General features: G+C 37.3%; 1 protein-coding gene across 1 annotated transcript in view; it reads right to left on the reverse strand.

Moving 5' to 3' along the window:
• Nucleotides 1-816: 816 nt before the first annotated feature.
• Nucleotides 817-16,920, reverse strand: part of ANKRD31 (ankyrin repeat domain 31) — a 71,988-nt gene continuing 55,884 nt past the window's right edge. The window contains 4 exon segments of the mRNA XM_050913605.1: nt 817-968; nt 11,351-11,548; nt 14,807-14,903; nt 15,475-15,615. Of these exon segments, the coding sequence (XP_050769562.1) occupies nt 817-968; nt 11,351-11,548; nt 14,807-14,903; nt 15,475-15,615 (588 nt within the window).

The following is a 16,920-nucleotide window of genomic DNA, read 5'->3' on the forward strand; positions in this document are numbered from 1 at the left end:
CAGTCAAATGTGTTGTTATAAATATGCTACTGAGGCAGATTCACACATTGTAAAATTAAAACAAATAGAAATCCTCCAGAGATCGGGGTGAATATCTAAGATGTTGTTAGATGGAAAAATTCGTGTTCCACAAACAGGCTAACCACATTTCCTGCCATATGCCAGCACATTTTCTGCCTATCAGAAAGACTTGGCTGGAATATGAATGGCATTTCCCTAAGCACTTCCAATGGCTAAGATTCTTCTTTTAACCTCTCCCAGCACCTGCCCCCTTCTCGAATGTTTGTATATATCCACCCCACGTAAAGCAAAGCTGCTGGTGATTTTCAAAGCTGCCCACCTTGATTTTTCGCCTAACCTAACAGCTTATGTTATTACACAAACACGTGCAGCCATTTCTGACAGCGCACGCTCAGGCGGAGCGGTTCCAGGTTTAGGTGTAGGAAGTGACTATCGGTGTTGATACCTGTCTGGTTCTGTGCAGCCCCATCAAGCATGGGCAGCCACTGAAATTCGTGGAATTTCATACGAAGTTATCAACCCGGAATAGAATTCACAACAAGCACCAGTGTGTAACAGTCCTCGTCTGCTTCCTCATTTCTTAATCTTACAGTGCCAAATTCAATATCGACAGTCATCCTCACCTGCTACAAAGTACTCCCCTGTTCCTCATTTACCCTAACAATCTTTCAGTCCGTTCCAAGTGCTGGGCAAACGATTTATCAAAATGACAGTAACAAAGCACTTAGTTCTAAAAGCTCAAATGTTTACTTTTAAGTGATGATGAAGAAAAAAATGTTAGCACTTAAGAAGTCTTTAGAACCCAAAATCTTCACATCCTTTGTAGAAACTCCAGTGCTTTTCCATTACAGGGCATGGTAGAAACTCCTCTTTACGTACCATGACTATCTCACAGAATTGAAGAAAATGTGTCAGACTTTCCACTGAGTTGAACTGGATAGAAGAGCCTGTTGAAAATGAATGCAAATGATTACAGAGTGTATATTAGAGTAACGGAAAGCAATCACTGGCACTATTATCTAGAGAGGTGTTAACAGCTTGTTCGAACCACGTAAGCATTAGTGATCCCTAGGAATCTGTAATGTGTCCTAGGAATCTTGCAGCGTTAAGACCCCGGCCATCTTACCGGTATCTCTCACTTGCACCCAGACTTCAGTGAGACAAGGGCCGTACTACACTTCGTGGTGCTCAGGGTGAGAAGTCAACCGTCCTGGCCATTTCCAATTACATAACAGGAAAATGCAGTTGTTTGTCAGCATTGCTTGAACTTCACATATTATGTCCACAAAGGGGTAAGTTTAGGGTACTTCACCAAAACTAAGGAATCCCTCTCACAGGGAATGCCCTTCCTACAGTCCCAAAACGACTATACAAAAAGGAAGGCATACACCTGCATACAAGAAATTGCAGGACTGAACAATGGGTATTTGCAATATTTAAATATGTGCTGGACTGAAGCAACTATTGCAAGGCACAAGCTTAAGGCACTTGTGTCGGTGCAGAAGCTGAACTTCTAGTTTTCACTGTTAATCAGTAACAAAGTAACACCATAAAGATCCAGCAGTAAGACACGTTACAAGACATTTTCTCCATAACAGCACAGAAGGCAAAAGGCACTTGGAACTGTAGTTTTCAGTTACTTGCAATTTTGTTCATCTTTCATCCACACTTTCTCTCTTTGGTACCCTTGCACAAAATACCAGAGCTGCTGGGCTGTCACAACCAGCCCAATACAGAAACTGCCAGTGGGGGCAGAACTATCACATGTAGCAGATGTTATCAAGAGAGGGAGGGCTGCCATGAAAGTAGGGATGGCCTCGTTTTTTAAAAAAAAAAAAACACACAACAAAAAACAGTGTTCAGACACCATTCAAGTGTCTCAAGAAGCAAAACAGGATAGGCATTTCAGGCTGCTTAGATCAGTGAAGATAAATCCTTTTTAAAATGCAGAGAAAACATGTTTGAAGTGACATCAGTTGGTCATTTAGGTTGCACTTATTTCTGGGCTACCATGTGCCATCCCAAGAGTTTCTCTTTCTCTGTTACCACAGTTTTCCAGTTGTGTCACCTACACTGATTCCAAAATGCAAAATATATTCACTGAACTGACAACATCGGTAGATCCCAATGCTAAAACAACCAGCGCATCTTGTAGGTGTTAGACCTTTTAATTCCATGTCCCGGTGAGGATTTCCCTGCCGTTTCCTGATTTCCAGGAGCTCTCCACCCAAAGCAGCGAAGTTGCAAATTGCTATTAAAAGTGAGAGGTCTGTGTTCAGAAACGCAAACACAGAGCCTTGTGCATGAGGATGTATGTCGTTCCACATCCATGACATCCACAGCAAAACTTCTCAGTCCAATGAGAACAGGATTGCATTCGGTATCTTATACCCTCAGTGCATCTTCAGTATGCTTGTGCCATAACACAGTACATAACAGAACAAAAAGCATGATCTGATGTCTAGGTTATATTTAAGTATATCTTGGACTACAACAAAGATGAATACAAGTCCCACCCAAGAAGTTATATCACAACACTCCTCACACAATCTTTATCGCTTATGAAGTAGCGGTCAGTCACACCAGAAGAAGTCAACTTACACACTCACCTAGAAGTGATGTTTCAAAGGGCATAAAGAGGAATGCTTGGATGGGAAGTCACAAAATAGTTTTAAGGACACCTTCAGGTAAAAATGGTCTTAAAAGTAAGTCTGGGAATTTTTTTATAAAATAAACTGGCAGAAACTGAGCTGAAACATTGTCATTAATAGTGAGTCTGTAGTGACATAGCAGGCATGACTTCAACCTGTTTTGATTTGTTGAAAAAAAAGCTTTTTTGTTCTGAAATGTCCATACTTTGTATGTAAGTGGCAAAAAAAATTTCTTGGCAAAGTCTGAAGTTCATTTAACATCTCGTTTTGAGAGATCATAATTGGAGAAAAGACATTCCTTTCTTACTTTGGAAATGCTCCTCTCAGCACTCTCACTGCAATATTCTAACTTATTTACTAAAAATTCTCAACTCAAATTTTAAAATGTAATAAAGATATAACCAAATAAATCTATTGAAATAACTTCTTTCAGCAGCTGACAGCTTGCTTTGTTGATTCCTTTGGGTCAAACTAATGTTTTACCTATTGGATTAAGATTTTGTAGATTAAGTATCAGCATTCTACCATAAATACAACTTTACCTGAGTGAATAATTAAAATCTCTACTTTCTCTAATCTCTACTTTTCAGTAATTTTAGGTAACAGTCAGCAGTTAGCAAAAACACAATCATTTATACATCCCAAAGCTCTCCTCCTCAGTTCTGACATCAGTGTTTGACATCTAAGTTTCTGTATCCATAGACAATGATTTTTTTCCCCAATAGGGATGGATCAGTATTCGAACATTTAGTCCCTGTGTTTTTTTCCTCCACATTCTGACACAGCTGACTAACATCCTTCCCATTTCCATTTTTCTTTCTCAATTCTTTTTCTTTTTTCTCTCTCCCCTTGCTCACTATTATTTTTAATCTTTTAATACCCACTTTGATGTTTCCTTTCTCCCTTTTGCTGTTAACTCTCATCCCCTTACAAAAGATCGTGAGCTTACAGGTTGTAAGCAGTGGAGAAAGGCTCCCATACTGCTATCCAAAACTCATCTTAGTGCCTCGGGTACAGAAGAAAGCTTAGTAAGGTAAGAAAGACACACACAGGCAGGGTCTTTCTCTCCTTTCCTACCCTTGCTGTCCTGTTAGGTGCTCTCAGTTTTCTGCCATCTTCATGAACTACAAGATGAAGTATCAATCAGTATCAATATCAGAATGAACTTTTTCCCCATAAATCTGCGAAAAACACATGTCATCTCTTGGTACTTTCTCCATCCTGCTTGCCAATAGCTTTTCTGTCTCTGTTGGCATCTATTTTAGCCTTATAGTTTTGAAACCATTCTAAATGTGTTTCAACTTGTGTTTCCATTTTGTTACAGGTTTACAAGACCTTGTCTCTGTGGCTGCTAAGAACCTGAAAATTGTATGCAAGGAGAATTCCTGTTAGTGGTGCAAGTATATAAATGCCAGACCAGAATCTCCAGTTGCATAAAGGTTAGTCACCAAAGATTACCACTTCCGTACAGATTCACCATTCTCTGATCATTAAAATAGCCCCTGAAGGATCAGTTTTTAAAAATGGCTATCCCGCTAGTATCCTCCTTACTTTTTCCAAGCAAGAAAGTGCTGGAACTATCCAGAGATCTGGTTAAGCATTTTATAACTATTTTACTTGTGTAAATTATTTGTAAAAGGAACTTAAATGCTCTTGCAGTTTAAGCAACATATTTGAGTCAATTTACAGGTATCAGTAAATCCAGTTTCAACACTTCTGTACAACAGGTAAAGATTATTATCACATCTGAGGGAAAGACAAACTGATTTGCAGTATCTGTGGCAAAGTCACAGGAGATGTTATTCTTCTGACTCAAATGGATCTGGTTCAGTGCAGCTAGTCTAGATGTGGGCTACAGATGCGTATGCAGAGATCTAAGAACAACACACTTAAAGGTGACAGCATTTGATCTAGAGTGCCACAAGGGAGTATTTAGAACAAAAATCTGTCTTAAGAGCTTTCACGTTGCTTATCCACACTCCTCTCAAGAACTTAAGAGACGACCAGTCACAATCCAGGAGTCCCAACAGACATTGTCCATTCAGACCAAGTAAGGCCGTGGAAAGGACAGCCAGCGCCTCGCATAAACAACATTTCTGGATCCTCTGACTCTTTAAAAGGCTGCTACTGAATTGAGGCACATGAATTCTGCCCATGCTAGTGGTAATTTTGAAAATAACTTTTCTTTCAGCTGATCAAGACCTGGTATCTTGGAAAAAGAGATGTCTGTGGACAGATTGTTATTGTAAGACTAGATCTTTCTCTGACAAAATACGATACTTTCCTGGTAATTTATTTTAATTTTTTTCCCCCTCAAAATGCCTTTGGTTTTCTCTCTACAGTTCTTGATTCACTTCACGTGTTATAGGTCTTAACTCTTTTCTCCTCCTGTGAATGCTGGAGTCCAAAGTTTCTGTCTTTATAAACCAACCAGTAAGGAGTGATCTTTTTGTAACAATCAGACATACCATGCCAGTCAGACACCTGAAGTTAAGGTGTCCATCCCCTAAAAGATACAGGCCAGCAGGATTTTGGCTAATTGCTTTGTGATCCTCTGTGTCCACCCCCATCCTGATTCTGAAAATACTTTTCCCCCGAGAATTAATTTATCAAGTGATCCTACACTATGCATGCTGCATTTTTTGCATTGGTAGTTATGACCCTTTGAAAAAAATCAGAAGTTATTTAAAACATCTTATGAAATAAATAAATAATTTCAGTTTGGAAGCTACCTAATGGACTATAATGACGAGATACTTCATAGCACAGCTGTAACTGATAGTCCCTTAGCCTACAGTTCTTTCCTTCACATATCAGACACGACTTACCATGGATGATCTGTAAGTTCAGTTCATCATTTGCCTATAACTAGAATTTATATAGCAATAATGCGGAACTTAATTCATACTTTCACAATTCATTATTCTATTCCGTTGCTTCTAGACAGAACACTAGATTTGAGAAAGTAACATTTCTTCCTCCACTCAATAAAGAATGTATTCCTCAGAAGTTCATTCTTTCTTTTTGTCCTCCAGTGAGATTGGCAAAAGCAATGTCATAAACCAGAAAAAAAGATTAGGTATCTAGAATCATTCTTCTTTGAAAGTATTTCATAACAGTGGCCTTTCTTGTTACACTCTGTATCTGCATGGAAAAAGGACTTGCAGGTATGATTAAAGATCAAGAATTCATGCCTTTTATTCTAAAGCATCAGTTTCAAGGTTTATGCTGAAATCTACTTATTTTATGTTTCATGTGGCAGAAAGTATTGTTCCCACAACACGGACCTGAAGATGTTATACTTTTTCAAGACATACAATTAATAGTAAATCTTTCTGTTTCTAAATGTCTGAAAAATGTACAATATTAATAATACTTTATAGCTTTCTTGCAACATTGCCTAGGTAAGTGATATAAATACAATATAGTATTCCCCATTAAAATTTTTGCCTACATCATAATCCTATACAGTAACTGTTTTTTCTCTTCTCCTAGATACATGGAGTATATGCCTGTTAGCCAGTAACAAATACTTTATATGATATGATACATTCTGAATTATTCTTCTTCAGGGTCCTTGGATTGGTGCATTACGATATTGTTAAGTTTTTCATTTATCAATGTGGGGAACTCAAAACCTCCAATCTATTACAGAAATCCATCAATGTTACAATAGCCTATCAGGGGTACAAGAGAACAATTTAAATCTCAGTGGCTCTTACCTTCTTTAGTATAGCTGTAACATGATTTTTTCCTCAAAAGGTGAGAGGTACAATTGACATACATGCCAACACCAATCAGGAAATGTATACAGCCTCCCATAAAAGAATCTATATTCAAGAGTGAATTTATACAGAAATAAAATATAATAAAATAAGTACTTTTAAAATAAAACATAATGGCTGATTCAATTTTTCTCACACAAATATTTTTATACACCTGTCCAGATGGCCTTTCAGTTTCTCGATTAAGTCAATCATTCTATTTAAATATCAAATTACTGAGTTCGAGTTCAACAACGACAAATGCATTCACTAGTATCCTTTATTAAAAGGCACTAAGATTGCTTTAAAACGATTCATAGGAGACTGTTTCTTGGTATGACTAGGAGGGTGCAGGTTCCCACCATACGTTTCTTTTTAAACTTATTATTTTGAGTTATTATTGTATACTTGATTATAAAAAGATTCACTTGTATACTCATTTGGAAGAAAAATACATGGTTCTCTAAAATGATTTCTAACCATTTTAGAAAACCTGAATTTAATGTGCCAAGATAGTGGATAAGAAGCAGTTCCAGGGCCAACCTTGGGTAATTAAAAACAGAACACTTTAAAATTCTTGCAGTTTATAGCACACTGAGATGCAGATTGGAAGAAACAGAAGACAAAGTATAAATCAAGTTTCAGCTCAGGTCAGAACAGCTATTTGGTAGAAAAAAACAATAGCTTATGTTTTTCATGCACTGGCAAAATCTACAGGAGCTGTGACTCATTCAGTGGGTTTTACGTACAGCCTCAGAACAACTTCTAGAGCCTTCTCCTAGGCTATTATCATGTGGTGATTTAAAGACTGAATTGTTTTGTTTAGAAGCTTTGTCCCAACTTTGTTAAAAGTCACTCCTGAAAAAAAAAAAGATAGAAGTGTGATATACTCTGAATGCTCACCAATGTAAGATCATCAGGTAGTCTCCTAAATGCTTTCACTTGACATTACCAGAGTGTGGTGTCAAAAATGTCTGTCTTCTTGGTTTCAAGCAAAGCAGTAGCTGAAGCCACTGGCTCGTGAAGCTCGCTGTTTATCACATTGCCTTTCATTTATTGCTTTCATACATAAGATAAGAAAAGATAGATGTGTTCTAGCAAGATTATCTACAACAGTTCTGTTTGTCTTAGTCTTCTCTCAGTCTCCATGGGACCACCAAAGCAGATGAAAATGTTATAGTGCAGCAGATGAATTAAGAAGATGGGTCAGTTATCAAAGATTTCTTTTACAACTTGTTTTACAAAGTAAAAAGAGCAGAAAGCCAGTGTTTAAAGCTCTTGACTAGGAGTCAGTTTACTTACTTTTAGCCAGGATTCTCAAGGAAACAAGGTTTCTGTATGCAACAAAAAGAGGCAATGGTTACAAGTTTTAACAAACAAGATTCCAACTAGATATACGGGGAAAAAAAATCACCATGAGCATGGTTAAGCACACGAATATGTTATACAGACATGTTGTGGAATGTCCATCCTTGAAAATATTCAGAATTTGACTGGACAAGGCACTGAGCAACCTTATCTAACTTGGAAGCTAGTCCTAATTCGAACAGGAGGTTGGACTAAAGACCTCCAGAGGCCCCACCTAACCTACATTATTAGTCTATGGTTCTGTGCAATCACACTGTCATCTAGTTACTTTTGAAGTGATTTGCCGGTTTCAGAAAAACCCGACTGACAAGATAAGAAATACAGACATCAAATTCTTCTTTTTTTTTTCCCTTTTTGTCCTCCTAAAAAGTGAATTTTGTTTGGCTCTTGCTGGCCACATAGCCCAACTCTGAGTCAGCCATGCAACATTCTACCTTCTACCTTGCTGATAGTCAAATAAGAGCAGGTAGAGGATTTTGGAAAGGAAGAGTGTGCAGATGGAGGAAGCCTATACTTTAGTCATGGTATGCAAAGTTACTGGAAAATACAGCTTTGTAAATTCTGCTGACAGAACTATGTGCTTCTTTGTAAGCTATATAAGTACCTAAAGCAAATGCCTGGAACTTTAAAGTACTGGAAAATACTTTTAAATATTTTGTCTGCAAGCCATAAAGAAGAGAAAACAGTATAATAGCTGCACCCTGAGATATCTCTGAGATGGAAAAAGATTATGGATAGAAGTATTTCTCTACAATCTCACTTTGCTTCCAAAGTACAAAATACAAAGAATACATAGCTCATCTCCCTGTATTTTACAGTCACATAAATGGGGACATTGTGTAGTTGATTAATATTTTGCTATGGGTAACAAGGAAAACACATATATCAGATGCTAGGGTTTTGGTTTTGTGGTTTTTTTGTTGTTGTTGGGTTTTTTTGTTTGTTTGTTGTTGTGTTTTTTTCAAACACTTCCAAGTACTCCTCCTCTTCCATATTATTATCACCATTATTGACGGTGATGATGAGCCACTACTTCAATAATAGCCAATCCAACTAACTCAGATATACAGAATCAAGCTCCTTTAAGTCATGCCATTTTATTAAAAAAATAAATAAAGTTAAACTTGGGGTTCTCAGTTTACAGCTTGACTTTTCAATCACTAAATGACATTCATCATCTTTTCCAGCTTTCCTCCAAAAACATGAAGGTAAGAATAGTAGAGTTTTCCAGTGAAAGTAGTTTCTGACATAATTGTCCGAGCCTAAGCAGAATCTGGGGCTCTGAAATGGAGTACTATGCAGCACAAAATATATTGCAAGCTTTCAAGAACAGGTAACATTTCTTTGCATTATAATTACATGGAGCTTTAAACATATTGGAGGAAAAATATACTACAGTGGGCTAGATTTGTTGTTTGGACTAATACCAAAGTAGTATCTTCAGCCAGTTCAAAGACGCATATGAGATCCCTCTTCTGAGGAGTTTACAATTTAAAGTCTAATGGAAGATTCTTGCAAATACGCACATGCAATGTTTACTAGTAGCCCAATTTTACACCTATCCAGGAGGCACTGAAATACTTAATAGCTTGGTTTCATTCTACTGGAGCAATTCATTTGGATTTAAATATTCTCCTGCCAAGTCAGCAGTTTCAGCATCACAGCTTTGTACTGGTGCACAAGACGATAAGATTGACTAGCAAGAAAACTGAAATTAATTACTCTTCTATCCTTTTCCAGGACTAGTGAAGCCCAGAAAGTAAACTAGTTAAAAGCCAATTTATACAGCTGAGCTTTACATTCAGAATTTATTTAGCGTGAAGTAAAGCAGCAATGGCATTGTGTATCTGACCGGTTCTTTGGAAACAAACGTAGAGGGCAAACAGATACAGCAAATCCATCTACGGGCTATGCAGCTTCTCATGGCACTTCCAAAGCTTCATTTAGGAGACTCAATGAATTACTCACCCTGAGACGCTTGTTTTTAAAGGAATCTCCTTCTTAAGCAGGAGTTTGCTTTTCATAGTTTGCTTTCAGAAATATTTTTGGTCAGACTATGAAACCTGAAAAGCTTCTCCTCAGAACTGGATGCAAAAGGTTTGGGTTCTATAAGCTAGAGATGTGGAAACTGGGCTGGTGGTTAAATTTTTTAAAGGTTATACTGCATGTTAAGCAGTGTCCTCCTTCAGTTAACAGGGTAATTGTAGTAGATATAAAAAAAAATGTATATATGGAACAACATTTCCATGGAGTGTAGACTCTTCCAAGAGTGTAGGCTTTTGCTATAATGGTTTCCACACAGTGATTGAGCACTCAGATAATAGGGTGGCAAGGACCATACATGCTACAAGACCATTATCTTGGTAAGCAGAACTATAACTAGTAACTATACTTGAGAAAACATGAATGTGGTTGTTCATCTGTTCAGCAGAGAAACATAACTCCTATGAGCCATAACCTATGTAACTTTTCAATTCATATCAAAGGGCAGCTGAAGCTGGATTTTTTTATACATAAATGTGAATACAATCTACTACACAATCTATTTTTTGTAATCTTAAAGACCACCTCCCTCCAAATATTCTGCCCTGGCATTTAAGATACTAAGTCTATTTGCTTCTATTAAAAAAAAAAAAAGGAAGAAGAAGAAGTGGGATAACAAGGCATTTTCTGCAGAGGATTCTCAGCTCTGGCGTTTACTTAATCCTTTGCACTGTAGCTGCAGGACCTATATATAGACTTGCAGAAGCATAAAGAACTGCTTTATAGTGTGGATACACTTTCAGTTTACAATGGCTGACACTGATTAGGCACTTCACCTCTGATTTTCTTCTTACTGTCTCCCACAGCAGACCTGACTCAGCATTGTTACCCACTTCAGTGCAAAGTGTTACCTGACATTGGGGGTTTGAGCTGACCACTCTGACTTTGAATTGTGGTCAATCAGGGTCATCCCTATGCGGTGTAATCAAAGGTGGTAGAGGCAAAAATACTATGTCAAAGTGCAGTAAGCAGTGTTCAAATTTGACAAATATTACGGATAGGGTTCAACGTGCAATCAACATAAAAATGTAATACTGAAAACACAAAGTTACAAGCTTAGTCAACTCCACAAAGATCACAGCATCTTCAGGAACATTTCCACTTTTCCCTTTAAATTAGATTACATGAGATTATTCAGCAATGCTTTTGTATCATATTTCTCCATCTAAATTCAGAAGACATTTGTCTATGCTATTATTTTGTGGAGACATTTAACTGAGTACTTAAAATGATATGGAGTTACTTTGTTAACTACATCAAAATAACAAAATGTTTCTAATTTGGACACAGGAGAGTCAAACATACTGAGCTTTGAAAAACTTCATTATTGGGTCATTTAGATCAATCCAACCCATCAGCAGAGTCATCATTTTTCCCCAGCACTCCTTCCCTCCTCCACACAAATCAGTTCCATGCCACCTACTTTCATTTTCCTTTCGTATCTCTTGTATAGCCCTTGCACCCACTGTTAGGTTTCTTAGGCAGTTAAAAAAAAGATCTTACTCTTAAATTCCCTGGTAACAGCTGCTTCTCTTTCAGCACACAGCAATGTTTTCACAACTTCTGATTGTGGCAAGGATGGGGCTTTTGGCTGCATATTGCTCAGGTCAAAGCTCCCAAGAGGCTGAGCAATGGAGACAGTACCAGGACTCTGATGGTGCTGGTTGTGGTTGCTGGGGTCCCTTGTGATAAAATTCTTTCCTGAGAGCATAAGAAGATCAAGACAATTTTGTTCTAAGAACAAACAGTATCGTTTAATGCTGGGGGTTTAGTGCACAGAGCGGTTATGCTTTTTATTTTTATTAAAGGTAAATGCTGAAATTTTCACTTAGCCTTGCACCACCTAACACATGTAAGGGCAGACTTTCCTCTGCTCCTTTACCAGCCCAGCCATAGTTGCTCTAAGATGACTGAGGCATTCTGGTTTTTTTAAAATACATGTCTTCCTTGGCAAAATTACTTTATATGCCACGCAAATTGAACTTGAAAAGCAGCCTACTAAACACATGTGTGTTTCACTGCTTATCTCAAGGAAAACATAAACATGATATCACGTATGATCACAGCACGACTGTTCTCATTCGCTTTCATGCAACCTTATTGAGCTCAGCTGCTCATTTTATGCTAGATACCCGAAGTAAGACTAACATAAACCTTCTGAAACAGCTCCTATAGTTCAGCCATTAAGAAATCATCTGGATTCCCTTGAAAACACTCTTTCTTTCACATAACTTTGGGGTCTTTCATGAACTAAAGGTGACCAAGAGTTGTCCGAATCTTTACAGGTGGCTAATGGTTATTAAAGGCGGTAAGGGATTGCCAGAGCACAAGAATTGCACTAGTCATGCCGTTTTCCAAAGACCATCTTCCTGAAATAGCAATCTGCAAAATGACTGTACATATCACACTTACTGTAACAACTGGATATGCTTTTATTTTAAGCCACTTTGCTGGAATTTCAATGTGAAATATCTAAGACCAACATCTGCTCTGCAACTGACATCTGCTCTTCAGCTGACATCTGCTTCTGAATCCTTGTTATTCTTGGTCACTTTTAGCAAACATTATGTCATCATTACATGTATCAGAAAGCACAGAGGAATAAATTCCAAGCCATATAATCACTGTTTCTTCTGCCTTCCTACATACGGATAGTCTAAAAGTACTGTTTATTTTCTTAATGTTTAGTTGACTTTATTCAGACTTGAATACAGTAATTCCTGCTTTCTGCTAGCGTGATCCTAGAAGAGACTAAAGGCTCAGACTGAAAGAAGGGACACAAAGTGAAATTTAGTTAGGATTTAGATGACTAATTCCAAAATTACAATCTTTAAAGCTTCTGTTAAATACCTGCATTGGTCTGGGACCGCTTTACTTCATGGGCTCTTCAAGTTTTTTGCATTAACATTCCTCAGGTACCTAAACATCTGCTGCTATACAAACCTTGAAGCACCTTAATCTCAACCAAGCTGAAAAGCTGGGACATTTCTTATGCTGGCAGCCACAGAACAGCAACTCCTTCACCTGTCTTGCCTAGGGACCTTGATTTGGTGGAGGTTCTTAAGACATGCTTCCTAAATTGCGCTCTATACAAAGCTCAGTGGTAGCTGCTTCTTTCTGTTAAAAGATGCCCAGATACAGCCACTGCCTGTATCATTTTCTTCCCACTTCCCCATCCTCTTCATACAGTAGCTCAATGAACACTGAGCTAAGATATGGGAAGCTGGAAGGAGTGTGGGGGAGGGGTATTTAAAATAATAAAATAATCGCATTCTCCCCCAGAAAAGCTCAAATTATCAGGCCCCAGTCTTCTTTTTTAATGATGCTCTGGGATGCATAGAAAAAAATTCAATTCATTAATACAGTAAGAAAAAAAGAAGATTGATTCTTTACAAAAGCAGGATAAACTTCTACTATAAAATCACACAGGCTGTAAGTATATTAGAAAGATAAAAGAGTGCCTGGGAATGTCCCCAGGCAAGCAGCACAGAATAGCTCACATCCACACCAGCAAACTTTCCTGTGCTTTTGAGCAGGCTGGCTGCAGGTAAAGTGCCCATTGGGAACAGCCCGTGGAACAAGCTAACTCCTGAACTGGGCCTGGAAACCATTTGGGAGCTGCCCAATGCCTGCAACTGTTCTCACAATAGAACAGTGCAGGTTAATCCTCTTCTGGAATGATTTAAGGCACTGTTTAATTTCCTACTATATATCTGGCCATATAGTATCTGAAATGGAACTGAAACTGAGAACACTTTGGCTTTCCCTCCCTCAATTTCTCACCTAGGGCTAATGGTTAGGCATTACCGTGATCTTAAATTACATGTGACAAAAAAGCTTCTTTAAATACTCTTTCCCAGATTACCCTGGGCTATTTGTGAAGAACAGGAAAAAAAAACACTTACTGATCTTCAGGCTGATTTTTGTTTGTCAAGAGTATTTTTTGAATAAATGGATTTCTCTGTTTTAGAAGTTATAATATTTATCATAAATTTTCCACAAGAGGAATAATTTACAAGAACTAGTGAAATATTCAAAAGCCTATTAAAAAGTTAGGAGACTAAATCCATTTTTAAGTAACTTACACCTGATATAAACTTAAGTTACTGAAGCAGGGCAATGTAAACTCATCATCTGGATGTCTTTAGCCTGAAGCAAATACCAGTAGAACATGGTACTCTGACTATAAATTAGTTATTTTAAATTATTACATTTTAATTTACTTTTAGTATGTTAAGAACAGACCAATCCTGGTATCCCAGTTCACGTGCGGTGCAGTGTCTCATCAAATTAACAGAACCAACCACAAAAGCCCAAAAGCTTTTTGGACTCCAAGTGCAACTGACTGTCAAAGGGACTTGGGTTTCCCTGGGAACACATTACTTATCAAAATCAGGCTGAAGTTCTTAAGTCTGCCGGGCAGTTCTGAAAAAACTGTTCAATGTCATTGTGTCGTACCAATGCACTCTGTTTCTTATGACTATTTATTTTTAGAGAATAAAATATACCGCTGGTTATTACTGTTGCTTGGGCATACTGGGATTTCCACCAACACAGATTATTTAATGTGATTTTAAGATGTACATGTGATTAAAACTTATGCTAGTGTATCTGAGTTTCCAACAGAATAAAAAAGTATTAAATTAGCTTATTAAAAACTTCACTATATATTAAATATTTTTAATGTAAAATGTTACATAAGTATTTTTTACATAGCAACCAAGTCATTAGTAATTTTTCTCTTTGGACAACCGATTTATGGAAGAAAAGAAATGTACTTCTTTAGAGATTATGTGTAAGCTCTGGCACTATTTATTTTTCAGGCCCAAGATCTGTGATAAGCATGTAGTGCAGAAAAAAAACAGAAAGCAATAGAGGACTTCTGGAATTTAAGCTCTTCAGAAATCACTTTCTGCTGCTTTCAGTCATGCTGAATATTAGATTTTAAGTGGTACATACCCAAAGGCTGTCTTTCTTGTGATGGTAATTCCAGGTCATTAGAAACTGACACTTCCTCAACAAGAAATTTTGACAACTGCGTCCCAAGATATGTAACCTGTACAAACAAATCTAAATGGATAACTGGTCATTTTAATTAGTGTTTTTTCTGATAGGTGTAAAAATTTCACTTTTCTTATAAAACTGAGTTTATGCACTTAACAGTCTGATCTGTCTCTGTCAAGATCAAGCAGAAATTCTGCTAATTTGAATTCTAAATAAAAAAAAGCATAATACAACCCATCTGCAAAGCCCTCTAAACTCTGCCAGTATTTTTGCAACATTTGTCCCTGACACACTGACATTTCAGTAAGCTTGCTCCTTTTTATTCTAACTACCTTTCAGCTTTTTCTGTCAGTGTCTTAATCATCTTTAAAACTACTCTTTCAAAGCACTGATAGCTTAGAGAGTGGGCATTCCACATTCTCTCAACTCTCATGACTATTTCATCACTGTACAGCTACAGCTATGTTGCTCTTTCTTTGCTGCCTATTGATTAAGAGTAAGAAGACTTTTTAAAATTTAAGCTTGTACCCTCTTTTGCTTTAAGAACAGTGAGGAGATCCAGATTAGTGAAATTTGTTATTGCCATTTATTATTGCTATTTTTGGGAGTAAAATGAGGCCTACCTTATTCCACACATACTTCCATGTCACACAAATATCACTTCCTAGTAGGTCTTTAACCCACTGAACTGGATTCTGCAGTATTTGTCTCTTATTGGTTCTGATCTTGCCATTGTTTAAGAGCGTGGCTTTATGACTAAATTCCTAAAAAAGAAAAATTAAGAAATAATTTTCAACTCATAAATTAACAAATCTGAATTAACACCCTTAAACCATGAAAAAATGCTGAAGAACAGTATAGCTGAAAAGTTGCAGCTAATTCTGGTTTTCTCTGAAAAAAGTGTAAGAATTTAATGCCACTATCATAAACTGTGGTATGTAAAGTAAGAGGATTTATTCCACCAGAATAAGATGTTTTGGCCGCACAGACACCACTGTCAGAGGACAAATCTCCCTATGTGTGTTTATCAGGACTGTATTTGCATCTTAGTTCCTCTTACACACAACCAGGCTGTGAATAAACTAATTTGCAACAGTGAACTCAGGAACTCACAGGAGGCAAGTCTGTGCAACAAGAAACTTACTCAAATGCAATCTGCCTTACACGTGTGGAACAAATGCATGTCACAGTGAAATTCCAGCATGATTCAAAGATGAAACATATTTGCATAAAAACTTCACTTATGTCAAAGGACATCACTTACATGTTTTAGGAAGAACCTGGCAGCCTTATCTTATGCAAAATTAAGTATAAAAGAATTTATTGTTACTGCCTCTTTGATAATGCTAATACAGCCCAGTTCTGCAAACATATATGCACCTCCAGAAGCACAGCTTATAGTTGTTTATAGTTCAGTAAATTATGGTTTTGTTATACTGGTCTCAGTTAGGCTAACACAGCTAAATAATGCAAAAATTAGTTGTTGATAAACTATGTTAGAACTTAGTAAGGTTGCTTAGCATGCGTGAGGTTAAACAATCAGAATAAGAGAATGATCCACCAGCAAATATTGAACCACCTCCTACCATATCCACTGGCTTGGGGTGTCTATAAGAATCTAAATAAAGATGTTTAACCCAAATATTTTGATGAACACTCAATCTAGTTCACTGTTTCATAGCTTAGGTCTACAGTGTTCAACAACTGCATTCTGCCTGCCCAAAGCTAACCTTAAATAAGGACTATGTACTAGCTGTATGTTGTTACAAAGTACATCTCTATAATGATAAAGAAGGAAACTTTACTGATCATCTCCTCTTTGCAATGCAACAGGCACTGGCTTCTAAACTTCAACCTCTATAGCACTGTCTTCCAAGACATAAATGAGTGTCATTTTCATTCCAGTAAAAATCACTGACTTCTCTACACTCCAAACATCAACATTTCAATACAGGGTTATAATTCCTTAAGATCTACATGCATCAAGCCAGTATCACAGATAACAGTCTTGAGAAATGACAGTAAGCATACTGAATTCTTCATCCTTCCATTTAGTCATCTTGAGGTTC

Source organism: Gymnogyps californianus, chromosome Z (genome assembly GCF_018139145.2).
Source record: "Gymnogyps californianus isolate 813 chromosome Z, ASM1813914v2, whole genome shotgun sequence".
NCBI lineage: Eukaryota > Metazoa > Chordata > Aves > Accipitriformes > Cathartidae > Gymnogyps > Gymnogyps californianus.